We start from the raw sequence: 20344 nt of genomic DNA, 5'->3' as shown, positions 1-20344 counted from the left end.
TCCCTGTGTGTTCACATGACGCACAGGGGAGCAGGGAGGGATGTTCCCTCCCTTGGCCCGGGATATTGCCCTACCCTTTTAGCCCGTTTTTTTCCGAGACGGATGATCCCGAGACTGCGGAACATGTGGCTGAGCATCACGGGTTGTTCCAGCTCCTTGCGATTAACTGGGAGGAGCTGGGACCCTGGCATGGGGCACAGAGCTCCTCAGGAGCTCTGTGCCCATCAGTTGGGTGGGTGGGAACAGGGATTTTTTTAAAAAAAAATCTTACATTTTGCAGTCAAGCGCTCGTGCGCTCCTTCTCTTTAAAAAACACACAAAATGGTGGGTACAACGTCCTCTTCTTCCTGGGACGTTGTGTGCCGCATGTAGGCAGAGGGGGATTTCTTGTGATAACCATATCGTGAGATCCTCCTCCCTCCATATGCACCAGACCTGGTAGGTCTAGCCATGCCCTGTGCTTACATCATGAAAAGAAGGAACAGTGGCCACAGCTAGACCTAAGGTTTATCCTGGGATCGTCCAGAGTTCGCCCCTGCCTGAGCACTGGATCCCCTGTGTGTCACCTAGATGAACAGGTTTGACCCCTGGACGATCCAGGGATAAACCTTAGGTCTAGCTATGGCCAGTGTCTTCTACATTCCTAAACAGCAGAGAACTCAAAAGCATCCCAACACTACTTTCTTCCAGGATGTGTTTGCAGGTGGAGCTTGGTTGGGATTGGAGAATACAGGGAATCAGCACATCTAGCACTGGAAAGTCACAGCATCCTAAACTTACCATGCACTGCACACACTTCTCTCCTCCTCTTCTCTCTCTCACACAGCAGCCCTCCCCAACCTGTTCCCAGCTAGCTGGGAATAATAGAGGTTACAGTCCAATACGTCTAAAGGGCACCAGGTGCTACAACTGGGCCAAAGTGTGAAGAGAGTAATTTTTAGAGAACTTCCCCCACTTTTCCTGTTTGTTACTAAGTACTCAACCTCCAGAGAGCTCCCAATTCACCAACTGCATTAGAGGGAAGGAATAAATATTGGGAAATAATGAAACCAGCTCTTTGCTCTTGAAGCCGATTGTACTCAGGAGACCTCTGCCCAGGAGGCCTAAATGTGCCGTTGCAGCTTTGTATTAGTTTGCATGTGCTCACTGATCTCCTTCTACCCATGCAGAATCTCTGACGCAATAAAGCCGGTAGGAAGGAATCCAGACAGAGCACGCTCCAAAAAGATATCTCGCATTACAGCTGAGGAAGCTGTGCAAAAAGTTTTGTCTATTTATATATTCTCTCCCCCCTCCCCATTATCATTAACACAATTGTTGTGTTGGTGGTGGTGGTAGTTATTTCTAGAATTTATAAATGGCAGCTCCACCTACAGAACTGTCTGTGAGGGGTGATATATAGAGAATGACAAAAGGAATCACATAAACTCTTTCACTAGAAGGATGGTTGTTTTTGCCCAAAAAAAGTTGTGGATGCTTCTCCCCACCCCCTTTTTTTCCTTTTTTTTTTTTTTATAAAAATCGAATTCAAACAGGAGAAGCCCAGGCCAAGGAGTTGTTCCATCAGGTCCTGAATGGACCAACAATCGGCCAGAGTGGACTGCAGCCCCTCCTCCACTTTCTCTACAGCTACTTACTTATTTATTAATTAATTACATTTCTATACCACCCAATAGCTGGGCGGTTCACAAAAATTAAAAATATTCAAAGTATAAAACCACAGTATAAAACCATAATATAAAATACAATATAAAAGCTCAACCAGATAAAAACAGCAGCAATGCAAAATTACAAATTTAAAACACCAAGTTAAAATTTATTTATAGACTGTTAAAATGCTGGGAGAATAAGAAGGTCTTCACCTGGGGTCCAAAAGCATATAATGTAGGTGCCAAGCGAACCTCCTTAGGGAGCTCATTCCGCAGCCAGGGTGCCACAGCAGAGAAGGCCCTCCTCCTGGTAGCCACCTGCCTCACTTCCTTTGGCAGGGGCTCACGGAGAAGGACCTCTGAGGATGACCTTAGGGTCCGGGCAGGTACATACAGGAAGAGGTGTTCCTTCAGATAGCCTGGCCCCAAAAGGAGAGAATGGGCGCCTAAGGCCTTAGCTAGACCTAAGGTTTATCCCGGGATTGTCCCGGGGTCATCCCTGCCTGATCCCGGGATATTCTGTGTGTCATTTACATGAACATGGATGACCCCGGGTCAATCCTGGGATAAACCTTAGGTCTAGCTAAGGCCCAAGTAGATCATGGTATCACCTCCTGCAGGAGGCATCAGTCAGCTTGTGAGAACTGAATGATTCTCCACTCTTCCATCCTATTCCATGGGGGGGAGGGGCACATTTGACTTATTTCTTTATACCAGGACAGACCTAAAATTCCCACCATTTTGGGAATATGGTTTGGACTAGGGATCCTCCACCATCCATCCGTGCCACTCCCTGATCCGCCACATTTGTACCTCTCCCAACATCAGAACGCCAATGCCAAGCAGATAATTTACGTGTAACTTTCCATGGGGGCTAAAAGGGAGAGGGACCAGATGTCCTCATCCGAGGGAGGGCATATCTTTCTGACTTCAAAGGGGGAGACCCGATATATGCTATGTTCCTTAGGATGGTCCCTCAGCAAAAACAACCATCCTTCTAGTGAATGGGTGTGTGTCAGCCTAAAAATACCTGCTGTAATTTTCAAGAATAGCTAGGAACAGATGGAATGCCAAATTAAAGTTCCAGGTTTTTGAATATAATCTGAGTTCAAACTAGCGTAAACAACTAGCTAATTTAGACAGATAATTTAAAGGATGCATTTTTATTATTACATTTGAAGGTTACAGAGATTCTTGAAATGAACAAAAAAAAGATTTAATAGTCTCTAAATAAATAATCATTGCCAAATATGAATGTGTGTCAGGATGCTGGCATGCGAACCAATCAATGAAAATCATTCAATAAGAGGACTGCACCTACTCTATAAAAACAGGGGTTTGCATTCACAGCCAACTCTTAAGACACCAACTCATCACCACTGTCTCCATATACTAGAACCCAGGGTCAGATCCTCGGGGTCATCCCATGAAGTTGTTTGGTGGGAAATTCAGGACAGATAAAAGAAGTACTTTTTCACACAATGCCTAATTATTCACTATCACAAGATGTAGTGATGGCCACCAATTTGGATGGCTTTAAAAGGGGGTTGGATAAATTCCTGGAGGCGAAGGCTGTCAGTGGCTCTAGTCCTGACGGCTATGTGCTACCTCCAGTATCAGAGGCAGTAAGCCTGTGTGCACCAGTTGCTGGGGAACATGGACAGGAGGGTGCTGTTGCACTTGTGTCCTGCTTGTGGGTCCCTGGTCAACAGCTGTGTGAACACAATGGGCCTTGCTAGACCTGCCGGGATAAGCCGGCAGGGAGGCGGGGCGACGGCGTGCTAAGTTTAACGCGCGCCGCCCAGCCTCCTAGACGGCCGACCCGCAGGGACGACGGAAGCCCTGCAGCGTCGGCCATGTTTTTTTTTTTTTAAAGGGGCCATGTGGGGCCCGAAGCCGCCGGAGAAGGTAAGGGTTTTTTTTTAATTTAATCCCCCCCATCCGCCCCCCTCGCCGTCTCCTTCGTCGCCCTCCGCCCCCCCACCATCTCCTTCGTCGCCCTCCGCCCCCCCCACCATCTCCTTCGTCGCCCTCCGCCCCCCCACCATCTCCTTCGTCGCCCTCCGCCCCCCACCATCTCCTTCGTCGCCCTCCGCCCCCCCAACATCTCCTTCGTCGCCCTCTGCCATCACCTCGCTGTCTCCTTCGTCGCCCTCTGCCATCACCTCGCTGTCTCCTTCGTCGCCCTCTGCCATCTTCCCCCCCCCCCGGATCACCCACCTCCTGGCACGATGGGCACAGCGCATCGTGCCAGGTCCGTGGCTTTTCGCGGCTCCTCGCGAGTAAGCGAGGAGCCGCGAAAAGCCGCGGAACTCTCCACACTTTCCCCAGCTCCGGCCTGAGGCCGGAGCTGGGGAAAAGGCGCGCCATAAGCGACTTCGCTTATGGCGGGTAAGACCAGGCCTCAGCGCGGCCTGTCTGCGGATTCCCCTGTGCGTCATCTGGACGCACAGCAGGGAAGCCGGGACAGAATGCGCGCTAAGGCCTCGTCTAGGAAGGCCCAATGCTGGATAAGATGGATGCAAGGTTTGTTCCAGTATGGCTCTTCTTATGTTATTATATATCATTCCAATATTGGTATGAAAGAGTGTTTGATTTCACAACATGTGCACAGAGAGAGAGAGGGAGGGAGGGAGGGAGGGAGAGAGAATCTGCTCTGTCAAGGGATGGCCTAAATTAGATCTCCTTTCATTATGAAGTGAAAAAAATGTGGTCACATATCAAGACACGCATCACTTACTATGCACATATTTTTGCGGCAATGTGCCAGCTCTTGAGTAGGGAAAGCACTGTGTTCATTAAAGCAGGGCTTGCCGCTTTCCCTGCAGGAAAGGATTTGGCATTTTCCATTTACAAGCCCCAGTTCTGGAGAATTCAAAATGTGGCTGCATGGATCTCATTCCAAGCTACAGGCTGCCTTGAATCATTGCCTCAGGAACAACATACTCCAGTAATTTCAAGGAAAGGGGGTGGGGGTGGGCACAGAACTGGAGAGTGGGGTGGGTGGGTCAGAAAAAGAAGATAAACCATTTTTTAAAAATATTCTGCTCAGGCCAGTTTACACAACAGATTTCTTTCCCCTCGATTAGCAACAGCCAGCTATGAAGAGAGGAATGGGAAAATCAATCATTACACTGGTTAGCTCCAATTACAAAGCATTTTGTTATATGCCTCTGCAGGCACGAAGGCAGACAGCGGCAAACCAAATACAAACCCACAGTAAATCATTTGCTGCTCTATAATTCTCTGCGGCTTTCATATTCTCTCCCCCCACCCTACCCCCCAGCCATCTTTGATGATTCATTAAGCACTCGCGGTTTCTAGCTCTAATCAAAGTTCTGACATTTGAATATATTCAATTCCATGCGGTGGCTCACAGGACAACCAAACGCCTGTGTCTTGAGTCGACCACAAGAGGGTGATAATCGACAGCTTTCCATATGTCATGAAACGGTCTAAAAAGCACCTCTCACAAAACCGCACTGACTTTTACGTGCACCTGCCACATTTTGTTTTCCTAAGAACCAGCCGTACGGGATCATACTAAAGGTTTATCCAGTCCAGCATCCTGTTTCCCTGAGTGGTCAACCAGGTTCCACTCGGAAACCCACAAGGAAGACATACAATCATAGAATCATAGAATAGCAGAGTTGGAAGAGGCCTACAAGGCCATCGAGTCCAACCCCCTGCTCAATGCAGGAATCCACCCTAAAGCATCCCTGACAGATGGTTGTCCAGCTGCCTCTTGAAGGCCTCTAGTGTGGGAGAGCTCACAACCTCCCTAGGTAACAGATTCCATTGTCGTACTGCTCTAACAGTCAGGAAGTTTTTCCTGATGTCCAGCTGGAATCTGGCTTCCTTTAACTTGAGCCCGTTATTCCGTGTCCTGCACTCTGGGAGGATCGAGAAGAGATCCTGGCCCTCCTCTGTGTGACAACCTTTTAAGTATTTGAAGAGCGCTCTCATGTCTCCCTTCAATCTTCTCTTCTCCAGGCTAAACAGGCCCAGTTCTTTCAGTCTCTCTTCATAGGGCTTTGTTTCCAGACCCCTGATCATCCTGGTTGACCTCTCTTGCAGGCTCTGTTCTGGAGGTAGCACGTAACTACCCTGAGCAATAGCCACTCTTAAACCCCCCCCCCCCATGTATCTGACTAAAATTCACTTTGCACGTGAGGCCAAATACAGCCATGCCATGAATTGTTGACATGATCGTGTCTACATGCTCAGTGCGTGTTGTTGAGGCAACAATAACACATCACCGGGAGGCAGTCCCATCTGTATAATCCAGTAATGTCCTGCGACACTGCATGATATGGCCAGAGATGTTCTCCAAATGCATTGCAGCCAAACAAAATGTGTCCTAGGCCATAGCTAGAGGGGATGATATCCCGGGGCGATCCACATGACACACGGGGAATCCCGGGAGCAGGGAGGGATGATCCCTCCGTTTCCCTGGGATATGGTCCTACCCTTTCAGCCTGCTTTTCCCATTGTCTCAGGAGGATCCCGACACCACAGAAGATGTGGGCAACTGTCCTGGTTTGTCCTGGCTCTTTGCAGTTACTTGCGAGGAGCTGGGAACCGCGCATGAGGCACAGAGCTCCTCAGGAGCTCTATGACCATTGGGGGTGGGGGGAACGGAGAATTTTATTTTTTTATTTTAAAAAAACAACTAAACTTTGAGTGTATGAGCACTTGTGTGCTTCTTCTGTTTCTTTAAAAAACAACCAAAATGGCGGGCACGACGTCCTGTTTGTCCGAGGCTCTCGTGCACCACGTGTAAACAGAGGGGGAGATCTCATGATAAAAATATCGTGAGATCCTCACCCCTCCGTCACGCTAGACCCGTAGGTCTAGCTGAGGCCCTAGACATGGAATGTGTGTATGCAAAATTCTATCTTAAGTGTTGACAGTTTAACCCAGCATGAACGTTAAGACCAGCAGCAACAGATTCTTGGCGGTATACAAATGCAATAAATAAATAAATAAATAAATAATAAAGAACAATACCGAATAACAGTAGCTTGTGTGTGATGGAAGGACTGACTATATTCAAAGATATTTACACTTGCCCCTTACTCTTAATTCTTATTAGTGATGGACTTCCATGTTCAAACAAGTAAATACCCCAATCTGGATGCGTCACCTTACAGATGCTAAACCCAGACTCTCGGCACGGATCCTGCAGTGGCTGCCTATTATTTATTTGTTTTTCTTTTTGAACCAGAATGTAATACTCCAGCCCTAGGAAAGCAACACTGGTAAGCTCGGTGATTTGGGCAAGAAGAAGGGTTCCTTAAACGGTCACTGGCCTTAGCTAGATCTAAGGTTTATCCCGGGATCATCCTTGCCTGCTCCCGGGATATCCTGTGTGTCATTTACATGAACAAGGATGACCTCGGGACAATCTCGGGATAAACCTTAGGTCTATCTAAGGCCACTGTCGAATGTTTACCTCCATGTCTACATGCATCTGAGCCTCGTGTGGCGCAGAGCGGTAAAGCAGCAGTTTCTGCAGCTGAAACTCTCCTCACGGCCTGAGTTCGATCCCAGTGGAAGCTGGTTTCAGGCAGCCGGCTCGGGTCGACTCAGCCTTCCATCTTCCCGAGGACAGTAAAATGAGTCTCCAGTTAGCTGGGGGAAAGGTAATAACAGCCGGGGAAGGCAACGGCAAACCAACCCGCTATAAGGCCTGCCAAGAAAACGTCAGCGAAAGCTGGCGTCCCTCCAAGAGTCAGTAATGACTCAGTGCTTGCACGAGAGGATCCTTTCCTTTCTTACATGCATCTAAAAACTAATACCAGCATAGGAAGAATTGGTTGTTCTCCCTTTGCATGCAGCATACCTGACAGAATGCCTCTCTCAGTACGTACCTACTCATACACTATGACATTCATCTGTAGCCCTTCTCCAAGCGCCTCCTCTGGGAAAAAGGGAGAGAGCCTTTTCAGTGGTGGCCCTCAATTATAAAATGCTCTTCCCAGTGAGGTCCGCTTGGTGCCAGCACTGTCAACTCTCTGGTGCCTGGTTAAGACATTCATCTACACTCAGATATTTGGCACCATATTATAAAAGTTTTAAGGGATCCTGGAATTTTTATTATTATACGGTGACCATATGAACAGGAGGACCGGGCTCCTGTAGCTTTAACAGTTGCATAGAAAAGGGAATTTCAGCAGGTGTCATTTGTATGCATGACGCACCGGGTGAAATTTCCTCTTCATCACAAAGCTGCAGGAGCTATACTGCAGCTATACTGTGACCAGATTTAAAAGAGGGCAGGGCATCTGCAGCTTCAACTGTTGTGATGAAGAGAAAATTTCACCAGGTTCCCCATATATACAAATGACACCTGCAGAAATTCCCTTTTCAATACAATTATTAAAGAGACAGGAGCCCTGTCCTCCTTTTCATAGAGTCACTCTAATTATTACGATCTTGCAAAATTGTTTTAGATTTTTGTATCGAAATGTATTCATATTACATTATTATGTTGCATTTTCAGGGTTTTAACCTTTGTAAACCACCCAGAAAGCTTTGGCTATTTGGCAGCATAGAAACGTAATAGATTAAAGAATGAATACCATTCTACTACATCTACCCACTGGTGTTCTACCAACACCACACACATATACACAAAAAGCACATAATTAAGCTTAAGGAATCTTACAATTTTCAGGTGAGACAAAAGCCTCATGACATCTGCCATGTCAGCCAGGATGAGCAAACGAGTGACCGCTGAAAGCAGAGCCCGGGCAGCCCGCACCATGGTCCCACGTTTGACAGAGGAACAAGGATCATCTGCAAACTCTGATGAAGCAATCCTCATCGTTTCACCTGAAAGACAAGTAAAGACAAAAAGCTGATTAGAAAAGCCACGCAGTCAACCTCAGAGGAACTTCATTGGTGTGTTTACTTGATATCAAATAGATAATGCATTAAAATTCATAGAATCATAGAATAGCAGAGTTGGAAGGGGCCTACAAGGCCATCGAGTCCAACCCCCTGCTCAATGCAGGAATCCACCCTAAAGCATCCCTGACAGATGCTTGTCCAGCTGCCTCTTGAAGGCCTCTAATGTGGGAGAGCCTACAACCTCTCTAGGTAACTGATTCCATTGTCGTACTGCTCTAACAGTCAGGAAGTTTTTCCTGATGTCCAGCTGGAATCTGGCTTCCTTTAACTTGAGCCCGTTATTCCGTGTCCTGCACTCTGGGAGGCTCGAGAAGAGATCCTGGCCCTCCTCTGTGTGACAACCTTTGAAGTATTTGAAGAGTGCTATCATGTCTCCCCTCAATCTTCTCTCCTCCAGGCTAAACATGCCCAGTTCTTTCAGTCTCTCTTCATAGTACTTTGTTTCCAGACCCCTGATCATCCTGGTTGCCCTCCTCTGAACACGCTCCAGCTTGTCTGCGTCCTTTTTGAAGTGTGGAGCCCAGAACTGGACGCAATACTCTAGGAGGCCTAACCAGGGCCGATAGAGAGGAACCAGTACCTCATGTGATTTGGAAGCTATGCTTTTTTTAATGCAGCCCAAAATAGCATTTGCCTTTCTAGCAGCCATATCGCACTGTTGGCTCATATTCAGCTTGCGATCTACAACAATTCCAAGATCCTTCTCGTTTGTAGTATTGCTGAGCCAAGTATCCCCCATCTTGTAACTGTACATTTGGTTACTATTTCCTAAATGTAGAACTTGGCATTTATCCCTATTAAATTTCATTCTGTTGTTTTCAGCCCAGCACTCCAGGTATTAATACATTAAGTGTGAGCTGAAAGATCCTTGTTGCTGCAATGTGAAAATTATTTGTAAATTGGGATTTGCAAATCATAGCAAATAAGCACAAATTCCAAGAACACCAACCCTGCCTAATATTTATATGACTTGATTAGTTTGAACTGCCGATTTTAGTGAAATTAAGAGCAGGCTTCATAATATTGTCCTGAATTTGTAAAGGGAAGCTGTGCCTTTTTCTACAATGCGATCATATTTCTGTAATTTTCATATGCATCAAAACTTCATTTAAATAAAATACAGCACAGTAAGAAATACAAATAGGCCTTAGGATAGATACTAGTATTTGAAAGTCAGAACTACATCCAAGAAAGTCTTCCTCCCCTCAGTACTCCAGCCCAGCCTACAATTTGAATCAGTCCATAAAAGCACTTCATATTTCTCTCACTCGCTCTAGTGTTAGAATTGTACTTGAAAAGAAAAGAAGTGAATCCATTGGATTTCTAACACAAACACAGAATTCTTACGGCAGCTTTATAAAATCATTGCTCTTTTATGCCAACTCACCATATCTTTTGGGGGAGGAAAAGTAAAATGTCTATTAAATATTAAGCTTTATAAAATGTTAATGAATATTAATCTGCAATTAAGCAGGGGGAAATATTCTGAATTAAATAAAATTACAATAATTAAGTAAACATTTGCGTAAGCACATACATATGCTGTCCGTGTCCCTAAAGAAAATCTGACGGAACTCCAAAGACTAGAGCAGATGGTCCAGGCTGGGTCTGTCTTAAAATTTGTCACGAATCTTGCTGAAATACCAGGAGGTTTGAAAAGTTAAAGTTTTTTTTTTTTTAAATCCAAGAAGGAACGTAGAGTTTTCTAAACTTCTAACACCTTTCTTAAAACATACTGTCGTTTACCATATTTTAATTCCCATAATGCTTTGCCATCGTTCCATACCAAATTACTTTCCGCTCCTCTGGCTGCCATAACAGTTCTGTCCATTGCAGTAACCTCCTTTGTACTTAGGTTTGCATGCCCCTATCAACACTGCCTCAGACAGGAGCAGTCAAGCCATAACAAAGGGCTACATTGTGACATAGCACATGGCAATATCATGGTACTAGTGACCAAGCACAGTAGAAGTAGAGAGGCGCAAATCCCCTGGGGGTGGGTGGGAATACTATTTTCAAAAAAGGTCACTTCTCCTGGTTGTTCAACTTGAGTCTGATTTTCAGACATTTAATGTGAACTTATTTTCCAAGAAGGATGTGGAGCTCAACACCAGAATTAGGCCCAGCAAACATCATATTATGTAGCTTCCCCACAAATAAAGGTTTTGAAGAGGTGGTTCTGTTGTGAATGGGTTGAAGCAATGTTGTGCATATACGCCATCAGACTGTCAGCAGCAGGGATGGAAACAACGTAGTGTGGAGTCAGTTTCCCAACAAAAGGTAAGATAATGAAGTCAAATCAATTCACCTGTGGATCTACAAGTCCAATGTACTGCACTAGCTACAGAGTTGTTTGGATATGGGAGACCTTGGTCAGGCTACAAAACTCATCTAAGGGCATTTGGCATCTTACAATATGTCTAATTTGAAGTCATAACATTGATTTTGTACTTTTCAGATCGGCACTAATCTCTCCAGAAAAAAAAAATCACACTTACATTTAACTGAAATAATAAACACCCAAATTGAATGAAGCAACCAGTAGTTACAGAAAATGCTTGAAGATGCACAGTTGAGATCTTGACCTCAGAAACAGTGTTTTTGGGGGCAGATTGAGATCAGTTAGGAAGAACTGCTCTATTAAGAACATGAACAGTTAATGTGGTGGTGTAGTAGAAAGAGTATTAGAGATCTATAATGGAATCTCCACACAGCTGCTACTGTGATCTTTGATCAGTCATTCTTTCAAGGTTATTTATCTTACAGGCATGGAGATAATATGGGGTAGCCACCACCCTGCTCCATGAGTTTATTGGAGGAAGGGTACGATACAAATGCAAAATGCACTCAACGTAATGAAACAGAAGGTTATACTCTCTGACCTGGAAAAGCCTTGTTTTGATCCAGTGGTATTTGGTGTTTCTGCTCCTGATTTAGGTTCAAGCAGGGCTACAAAACAAGTGAAATCTTTTGCTTTCACACGGAGAACTAACTCTATATAATGGTGAAATTTGTGAAACATGTGCCAGTTATTTATCTACCAGTAAGGTCACTTTCCTTTGAACTTAGTGCTCAGCTGAACTGCATATTTTAATTTAGCATATACAGTATAACCATTTTAAAAAAAAACATGAATGGCCTTCAAGTAGGAGAGAAAAGTTCCAACATTTGTTTGTTTGTAGGCTGTAAAAATGTAGGTGCTGTGGTTTTGTTATAGAAGGCAGAATGTATATCAAGTAGTCCTAGAACATTACAGAGAAATCTAGAGCAATCTAAAGGGAGGGGGAAAGCATTTTTAAAAAAGGTACAGACTCTGCATCTCAGCAATTCCTCCTTTAGAGATAAACAGAAATAAGCCTACTTCAGAGAAAAATAGGGCAAGGCTAAGCACTGGTGGAGAATATATATCTTTGAAAGAGAAGTGTGCTGCCCTCAGCCATCTTTCCATATCTTTTCTTGGCACGTTGGTTGTCTGCTATGTTAGAAAACATTGAAGACATCAGAAAAGGTTAAAGAAGGGCCTGGCTGAGAAACCATACATGACTTTCTAGCTGGGAAGAAAGGAAAAACAACACATACCCACTTATACGCACACAGTGACTGTGTGCATTCATTTAAACTCAATATGAATATGTTAATGCATTGCGAAAATAAAAACATACAAAGGGCCATGCTGGATCAGAGTTCAGCATTCTATTCACATGGTGGTCAATTAGCGGTTGACTAGGAACCCACAAGCAGGACAACAAAACAAGATCACCCTTCAACCCATGTTCCCCAGGTACTGGTGTACATAGGGTTATTGCCTCTGATAATGGAAGTAGCACATAGCCATCAGGACTAAAAGCCATTGAGAGCCTTCTCCTCGAGGAATTTGTCTACCCCCCCCCCCTTTTAAAGCTATCCAAAGTGGTGGACATCACTACATCTTTTGATGGTGAATTCTCTAGTTTATCTATGTGCTGTGTGAAGAAGTCCTTCCTTTTATCTGTCCTGAATCTCCCAGCAATCAGCTTGATGGGATGACCCCGGATTCTATTACTTTGAGAGAGGGAGGAAAATGTCTCCCTATCCACACACTCCATATCACGTATTGTACATTGCTAATAAGGAAGGTTTTTTTCTCTCTCATTAGTACCTACTTTTATTTCATGTGTATTGCAGTTTCATGTGTATTGCAGTTTTACTGTGGAATCCTTTACTTTGCTTCCCTTTGCAGTCATTTTGTAAGGCAGGTCAACGGAATTCCAGATCCCATTCACTGTTCTAACTAGAAATTTGTATATGTTTACTAATCACCATCACTGTTCTGTAACCCGTATGCATATCTGGCAGCCAACAATAGAGACCAGTCGAGGGAAGCAATAAGCATGAAGGTGGGGAGAGCTGAAAGCAGCTGGCAGATGCAGGACAGGGAGCTTTTCAGGTGGGTGTAATTATTCTGTAGTATGTGAAGCAGACATTTCTTTTTTAAGGTACTCACTAGAAAGGCAAGTCCTGATGTGGAGGATGAAATTGACAAGGCCATTGACAAGACGGTGATATCGGTATGCTGGGCTAAATAGCAGACAAGAATTCTTGTGCTCCTGCACAGTTGTACAAGACCCTCCCCACAAAAGTAAAAAAATTAAAGTTTGCAAACACATAACCGCATTCATAAGGGCTCCAAAAATTATATGCCTTTTACAATCTGAGGCATGCTGGCTCATGAGGGGATTCCCTCATGAGATATCAATCCCAGTGCACCAATTGCAGAAAGGGTGCTGGCGTAAGGAACAAGAGACAAGGGCCAGAGCTAGACCAGGCCTATATCCTGGGATCATCCCGGGCTTATCTCTGTGCATCCAAATGACACACAGGGGATCCCGGGAGCAGGCAGGGATGACCCCTCCATTTGCCTGGGATAATCCTGAGGTCTAGCTAAGGCCAAGGACTGCAAAGAGGGCTGGAATGCATGCCCAATGGGGCCAGGAGGGCTGAGGGAAAACCAACCTATGGTGTACGACCATCCATTCAGAGTAATGGGGGCTATCAAGCAAGCAAACAACCCATTGTGGCTTACCTTCAGGGTAGGGTGTATTGAAAAGGGAAATTTAGCAGGTGTCATTTGTATATATGGGGAATCTGGTGAAATGTCCTCTTCATCACAACAGTGAAAGCTGCAGGTGCCCTGCCCTCTTTTGTATCTGGTCACTCTAGTATAGCCCCTGCACCTTTAACTGTTGTGATGAAGATTGAATTTCATCAGGTTCTCCATATATATGCTGCAATTCTCTTTTCTATGCAACTGTTAAAGATACAGGAGCCCTGTCCTCCTTTTCATATGGTCACCCTACTTCAGGGTGGCTGAGTGTGACGTGTGAACTCACCTTCTCTCTCTCTTGCTGGCTGAGTTTGGATGACACGCCAACCAATGGGTTGGTGGTGGTTATAGGAGCAAAATGGAAATCAACCATTGATCAGCGTGTCATCCGAACTCAGCTTCTCTCTTTGTACCACCAACCTCCCTATTGTCCATGCTTAATGAATGACAACTCTATAATGTCCCTTACCAGATGTGCATGCTGTTGATAGGTCCCACCCTCTCTTAAGCAATGCAATCGGGAAACTGTGTCCTTCATGTTAGCCACTAGCGCTGGGCATAGAATCATAGAATCATAGAATAGCAGAGTTGGAAGGGGCCTACAAGGCCATCGAGTCCAACCCCATGAATGAGGCACCCGTATGCTTTCTGCAAGTATTTAGCTTTCCCTTGCATCCTAATAGCCTCATGTGGCACAGAGTGGTAAGTGGCAGTTACTGCAGCCGAAACTCTCCCCACAGCCTGAGTTCGATCCCATCGGAAGCTGGTTCTCAGGCAGCTGGCTCAGGTCGACTCAGCCTTCCATCCTTCTGAGGTCGGTAAAATGAGTACCCAGCTAGCTGGGAGAAAGGTAGCCACGACTGGGGAAGGCAATGGCAAACCACCCCGCTACAAAGTCTGCCAAGAAAACATCAGCGAAAGCAGGCGTCCCTCGAGGAGTCAGCAATGACTCAAGTGCTTGCATGAGAGGTCCCTTTCCCTTTCCTTTCCTGCATCCTAATGCAAGTGGGAATCCCATGTGCTATTCTTCTACCACCTTCACATTAATTCTCCTCTTCACTGCCACTGCATTCTCCCCTTCTGGCTATGAACATAAATGTGTCCGGATGCTTGGAGAAAGCAACCGAAGTCGTTTTCTGGACTACGGGACATTTTAAAGTGCCTTTGCCTTCCAACAAGGATGGCTGAAGACTCAGGGGCAGGGGAGTGAAGGCAGACATCCACCCATGCTTGTCAGGTATAATAGCTTCAAACGTTGCCAACACTGTATATTTAATGAAGCTCAAGGTGCACCACTACTTTAAATAACAGTGATTAGCAATTCTTCTGACAATGATTCACACTCCCACTCTAACTTTCTAAATTCTAAGCAGCATCATTAACTTGCTTTAAATAGCTTCCATCTATTTACCCCATGCAACGTGTTAGAGCTATATCAGTTTCGCTTCCATCTATTTACCCCATGTGACTCTTCAGTGTTATATCATTTTGGGAGGGGGGGAAGTGGAAGCAAAATCCGTACCAGGCTTTTCCTTTTCACAATGGCCAGTCTACCTACTCTTGTGTATCTAAAAGCTAGTAATGACTGAGTAGCTTCAGAATCACAAAAACAGCATCAATGTCAGTTAAAGATTATATAGCATATTGGATTTTCCTAAGGCTATTAAACGTTTTTTAGATCCAATTGCCCACAGCTTCACATAATGCACAGGCCATTAAATGTATGGATTTTAATTATCGTAACTACAGTCTTTCCCTGGGGAAGCTGGCGAAGAATGCAGAACTTGATGATCTTTCAGGCCACGAAACTATCAACCTGATGTACGGCACCTTGCAAATGTCACCTTGCAGTAACAACACACTTTTTTTTGGTTAAGTTTTATCCATTACACTAATTCCATCCTTCTTAATGGCTAAGTATCAATATTCTGCATTCTCCACTTTAGACGAAGCTAGTATGCACAAGTCCCTTTTTAATAAACAAATAAATAAATAAATGTGATTATTCAAGAAAATAAACACTACTGCAGGTCAGTTTTCTTCCACGTGTAGACCCAACCTAAAACACTGTCCCCACTTCTATTTATTTTATTTTCACCATACATTGCTGTCTCTCCCCTTTCTCTTCAACACCCACCCACCCATTTTTCCTCTCCTCCTTTCCTCCCCCTTTTGCCTTCTCCTAAAAAATGATGGGGCTGCCATTGATCCACCACCCCAATGCACAAGTAGAGGATCGCTGTTTAGCGGGCAACAGTAAAGAACTAGAATTCGAATACTATTATTTATGTATTTATTTATTTATTTATTTATTAAATTTATATACCGTCCCATAGCCAAAGCTCTCTGGGCGGTTTACAAAAGTTACTACTCAAACACCCACATATCTTCAAAGTCTGTATCCTAAGATAGACTTGTGATTCCAGTTAGATAGTCAGGTCTTCAATAAGACAGCTCTGGGTGAGATCTGAAATCATCCCAATTAATCTCTTTCTCCTCTGAAATGCTGAATTGGCATCAGCTCACTATTAAGCTAAGCTAGTGGGTTAGTTAATCTCCGATGCCTGCCTGGGTAAAAACAAGTTAGTAGAGGAGCTAAATGTTGCCTTTGCTGAGAGATCAATACGTATGTGACATTTGTTAGATAAAGTGAATATAGTTGGGGAAAGAGGGTTTAGGCAGGCAAATCTGAGAAGGGAAGTAGAAAGCGTAGACTCCAGTGCTTATAGTGCATTACATGATTTAGAAAGAAATGAAGCTAAGGGCCTTTCTACACGTAAGGGTTATTCCAGGAAAATGGAGGGATAATCCTCCTACCTCCTCTCAACTTCACTCACAGCAGACTCTGGGATCTGTCAATTTATTTATTTATTTATTATTTATTATTATTTATTAATTACATTTATATACCGCCCAATAGCCGGAGCTCCCTGGGCGGTTCACAAAAATTAAAAACATTCAAAGTATGAAACAACAGTATAAAACCATAATATAAAAATACAATATAAACGCTCAACCAGATAAAAACAGCAGCAATGCAAAATTACAAATTTAAAACACCAAGTTAAAATTTATTTATAGACTGTTAAAATGCTGGGAGAATAAAAAGGTCTTCACCTGGGGTCTAAAAGCATATAATGTAGGTGCCAAGCGAACCTCCTTAGGGAGCTTGTTCCACAGCTGGGGTGCCACAGCAGAGAAGGCCCTCCTCCTGGTAGCCACCTGCCTCACTTCCTTTGGCAGGGGCTCGCGGAGAAGAACCCCTGAGGATGACCTTAGGGTCCGGGCAGGTACATACGGGAGGAGGCGTTCCTTCAGATAGCCTGGCCCCAAGCCGTTTAGGGCTTTAAATGTTAATACCAGCACTTTGAATCGGGCCCAGACCTGGACTGGCAGCCAATGAAGCTGGAAAAGGACTGGCGTGATGTGGTCTCGTCGGCCAGTCCATGTTAGTAACCGCGCTGCCCTGTTTGAAGTTTCTGGACCATTTTCAAAGGCAGCCCCACGTATAGCGCATTGCAGTAATCCAAATGAGAGGTTATTACTGTAGCTAGCCTACAGGGGCTGCCTCTCCTTCCTCATCCATCCCAGCAGCACCCTGCAAACCTCCAGTACTGCCTTTCTGAATCATTCTGATACTCCTCCCAGTCACGCCTTTTACATTAATACTAGTGCTGCAGAGTTGTGGATGATGAACCACTGATAGGATACAATATTCCTCAAAGCCTATCAAAAGTAACAGTGAAGAAAATGATGTTTGAAGGCTAGTCTATGACAAATAAATGCATCTGAACAAAAAGGGTTGGATATATAGACTCAAGGTGTAACACATTTTATTATGTCTCATTTGTCAAACATGCACTTTCAAGGCAATCTTAATCAGTCTTTCTACAAACTGTATTTTTTTCAATTTTTTCTTCAATATTAGAAGAATGCAACACTGTACTCCCCAGACCAAAATTAAATGACTAGGGGGGAAATGCAATAAAACTATGCTTTTCATTGGCAATTTTTTTTATATTAAATTGCTTCAAATGTTAATGGCATGCATGCAATCCTGTAAGAGTGTTTTCTATAGCATCTTATAAAGGAAAAAAAAGGGGGGGATATATGAATTGCTAAATAATGAAGTTGAATCAAATAGAATCATAGAACAGCAGAGATGGAAGGGCCCTACAAGGCCATCGAGTCCAACTCCCTGCTCAATGCAGGAATCCACCCTAAAGCATCCCTGACAGATGGTTGTCCAGCTGCCTCTTGAAGGCCTCTAGTGTGGGAGAGCCCACAACCTCCCTAGGTAACTGATTCCACCGTCGTACTGCTCTAACAGTCAGGAAGTTTTTCCTGATGTCCAGCTGGAACCTGGCTTCCTTTAACTTGAGCCTGTTATTCCGTGTCCTGCACTCTGGGAGGATCGAGTAGAGATCCTGACCCTCCTCTGTGTGACAACCTTTTAAGTATTTGAAGAGTGCTATCATGTCTCCCCTCAATCTTCTCTTCTCCAGGCTAAACAGGCCCAGTTCTTTCAGTCTCTCTTCATAGGGCTTTGTTTCCAGACCCCTGATTATCCTGGTTGCCCTCCTCTGAACACGCTCCAGCTTGTCTGCGTCCTTCTTGAAGTGTGGAGCCCAGAACTGGACGCAATACTCTAGATGAGGCCTAACCAGGGCCGAATAGAGAGGAACCAGTACCTCACACGATTTGGAAGCTATACTTCTATTAATTCAGCCCAAAATAGCATTTGCCTTTCTTGCAGCCATATCGCCCTGTTGGCTCATATTCAGCTTGCGATCTACAACAATTCCAAGATCCTTCTCGTTTGTAGCATTGCTGAGCCAAGTATCCCTCATCTTGTAACTGTGTATCTGGTTTCTATTTCCTAAATGTAGAACTTGGTATTTATCCCTATTAAATTTCATTCTGTTGGTTTCAGCCCAGCACTCCAGCCTATCACGATCACTTTGAAGTTTGTTTCTGTCTTCCAGGGTATTAGCTATCCCACCCAATTTGGTGTCATCTGCAAATTTGATCAGCGTTCCCTGCACCTCGTCGTACAAATCATTAATAAAAATGTTGAAGAGCACTGGGCCCAGGACTGAGCCCTGCGGTACCCCACTCGTTGCCTCTTCCCAGTTTGAGAAGGTTCCATTGATAAGTACTCTTTGAGTCCGATTCTGTAGCCAACTGTGAATCTACCTAATGGTTGTTCCATCTAGCCCATACATTGGGGGCTAGATGGAATACATGGAATACATACAAGGAATACATTGACTTCAGGTACTAAGACAGAAGTTCTAACCTCAAATGTGACACGCATATAACAGTAGCACTTTAAAAAGAGGGGGAAACACAAAGACTTGAGCATCCTGCATGAAACAGATTTTCATTGTATCATTTAGAATATTGCTCTCATTTTGCTGCTGGAGGATTACAGATCATATTTTGTAGAGCAAGGCAAGATAATACACGATACCTGCATTCCAGTCACAATAACAATCGGTCCTCCTTTGGGGCAGCAAGGCAATATACAGTTTGCTCTCTGATATCATGAACGTCTAGATACACCAGAACTCCGGCTAGCAGCCTCTTCAGAAGAACAGTAATCTCTTCTTAGGCCACCATCATAGTTCGTGATCCTCTCCCTGTGGAGTACTTGTTTGGCTATTGGCCAGAGGTAGCCGTTGTGTCAGTCTCAGGGCATTGCTAGACGAGGCCTTAGCGTGCCTTGAGAGCCGGTTTCCCTGCTGTGCTTCCACATGACGCACAGGGGAATCCGGCCCCAGGCCGCACTGAAGCCTCCTCTAACGCGCCATAATCGAAGTTGCTTATGGCGCGCCTTTTCTGCAGCTCCGGCCTGAGGCCGGAGCTGCGGAACGTCTAGCTACTTACGTGGCTTTTTGCAGCTACTCGTTTTCTCGCGAGTAGCTGCAAAAAGCCGTGGACTGGGCACAGTGCTCAGTGCTGTGCCCATCGGCCGGGGGGGGGGAGATCCCAGGGGGGGGTAGAAGGGAGCACAGATGACACAGGACACACACACACACACGGAGGGAGAAGGAGCATAGATGACACAGGACACACACACACACACAGAGGGAGAAGGAGAGACGACAGATGGGACACGGAGGGAGAGAAAGATCAGGAAGGGATCAGGAGCGGATGGGGGGGTTAACTAAAAAAAACGGCTTACCTTCTCCGGAGTCTTTGGGCCGCACGTGGCCCTTTAAACTTAAAAAAAATGGCGGACGCTGCAGGGATCCCGATGTCCCTGCGCGTCCCGCGTCTGGAAGCCCGGGTGGCGCGCGCTAACATTAGCGCGCCGTCACCCCGCCTCCCTGCCGGCTTATCCCGGCAGGTCTAGCAAGGCCCTCAGTTACTTAGGCCAAACTAAACGTTCTTCAAGTCATGCTTAGTAGATGTATGTTAGTTTTACTTACTCCTATGTAAGAATCTGATTTGGATCAGGACCACAGAGCTCTGATAGTGGTGGGGTTGATCCTTCCTGTTTTATTCCCCCAAATCCCCCAGTTTTCTGTTTGTTTTTTAAGGACTCCATTGAGTCAACAGTGACATTTTTCCTGTGAATTTTTTTTTTTTTGGGGGGGACATTTGGGAGGAAAGTTAACCCCACTGCCCGAGTGCCATGGTCTTGGCATAGGTTTCCAAAAGAGTAAATAATACTATCATACATAGCTACACT

At 44.9% G+C, this 20344-nt stretch overlaps 1 protein-coding gene across 2 annotated transcripts in view; it reads right to left on the bottom strand.

Annotated features, from left to right (window-relative positions):
• Window positions 1-20344, bottom strand: part of CTNNA2 (catenin alpha 2) — a 695903-nt gene that overhangs the window by 591971 nt on the left and 83588 nt on the right. For both annotated transcript variants that reach the window (XM_063135156.1, XM_063135157.1), the window contains exon 3: window positions 8320-8486. In XM_063135156.1, the coding sequence (XP_062991226.1) occupies window positions 8320-8486 (167 nt within the window). The remainder of the gene's footprint in view (window positions 1-8319; window positions 8487-20344) is intronic.

The sequence above is a fragment of the Elgaria multicarinata genome, chromosome 10 (assembly GCF_023053635.1).
Source record: "Elgaria multicarinata webbii isolate HBS135686 ecotype San Diego chromosome 10, rElgMul1.1.pri, whole genome shotgun sequence".
Lineage (NCBI taxonomy): Eukaryota > Metazoa > Chordata > Lepidosauria > Squamata > Anguidae > Elgaria > Elgaria multicarinata.
This window is presented reverse-complemented; position numbering and strand designations above follow the sequence as displayed.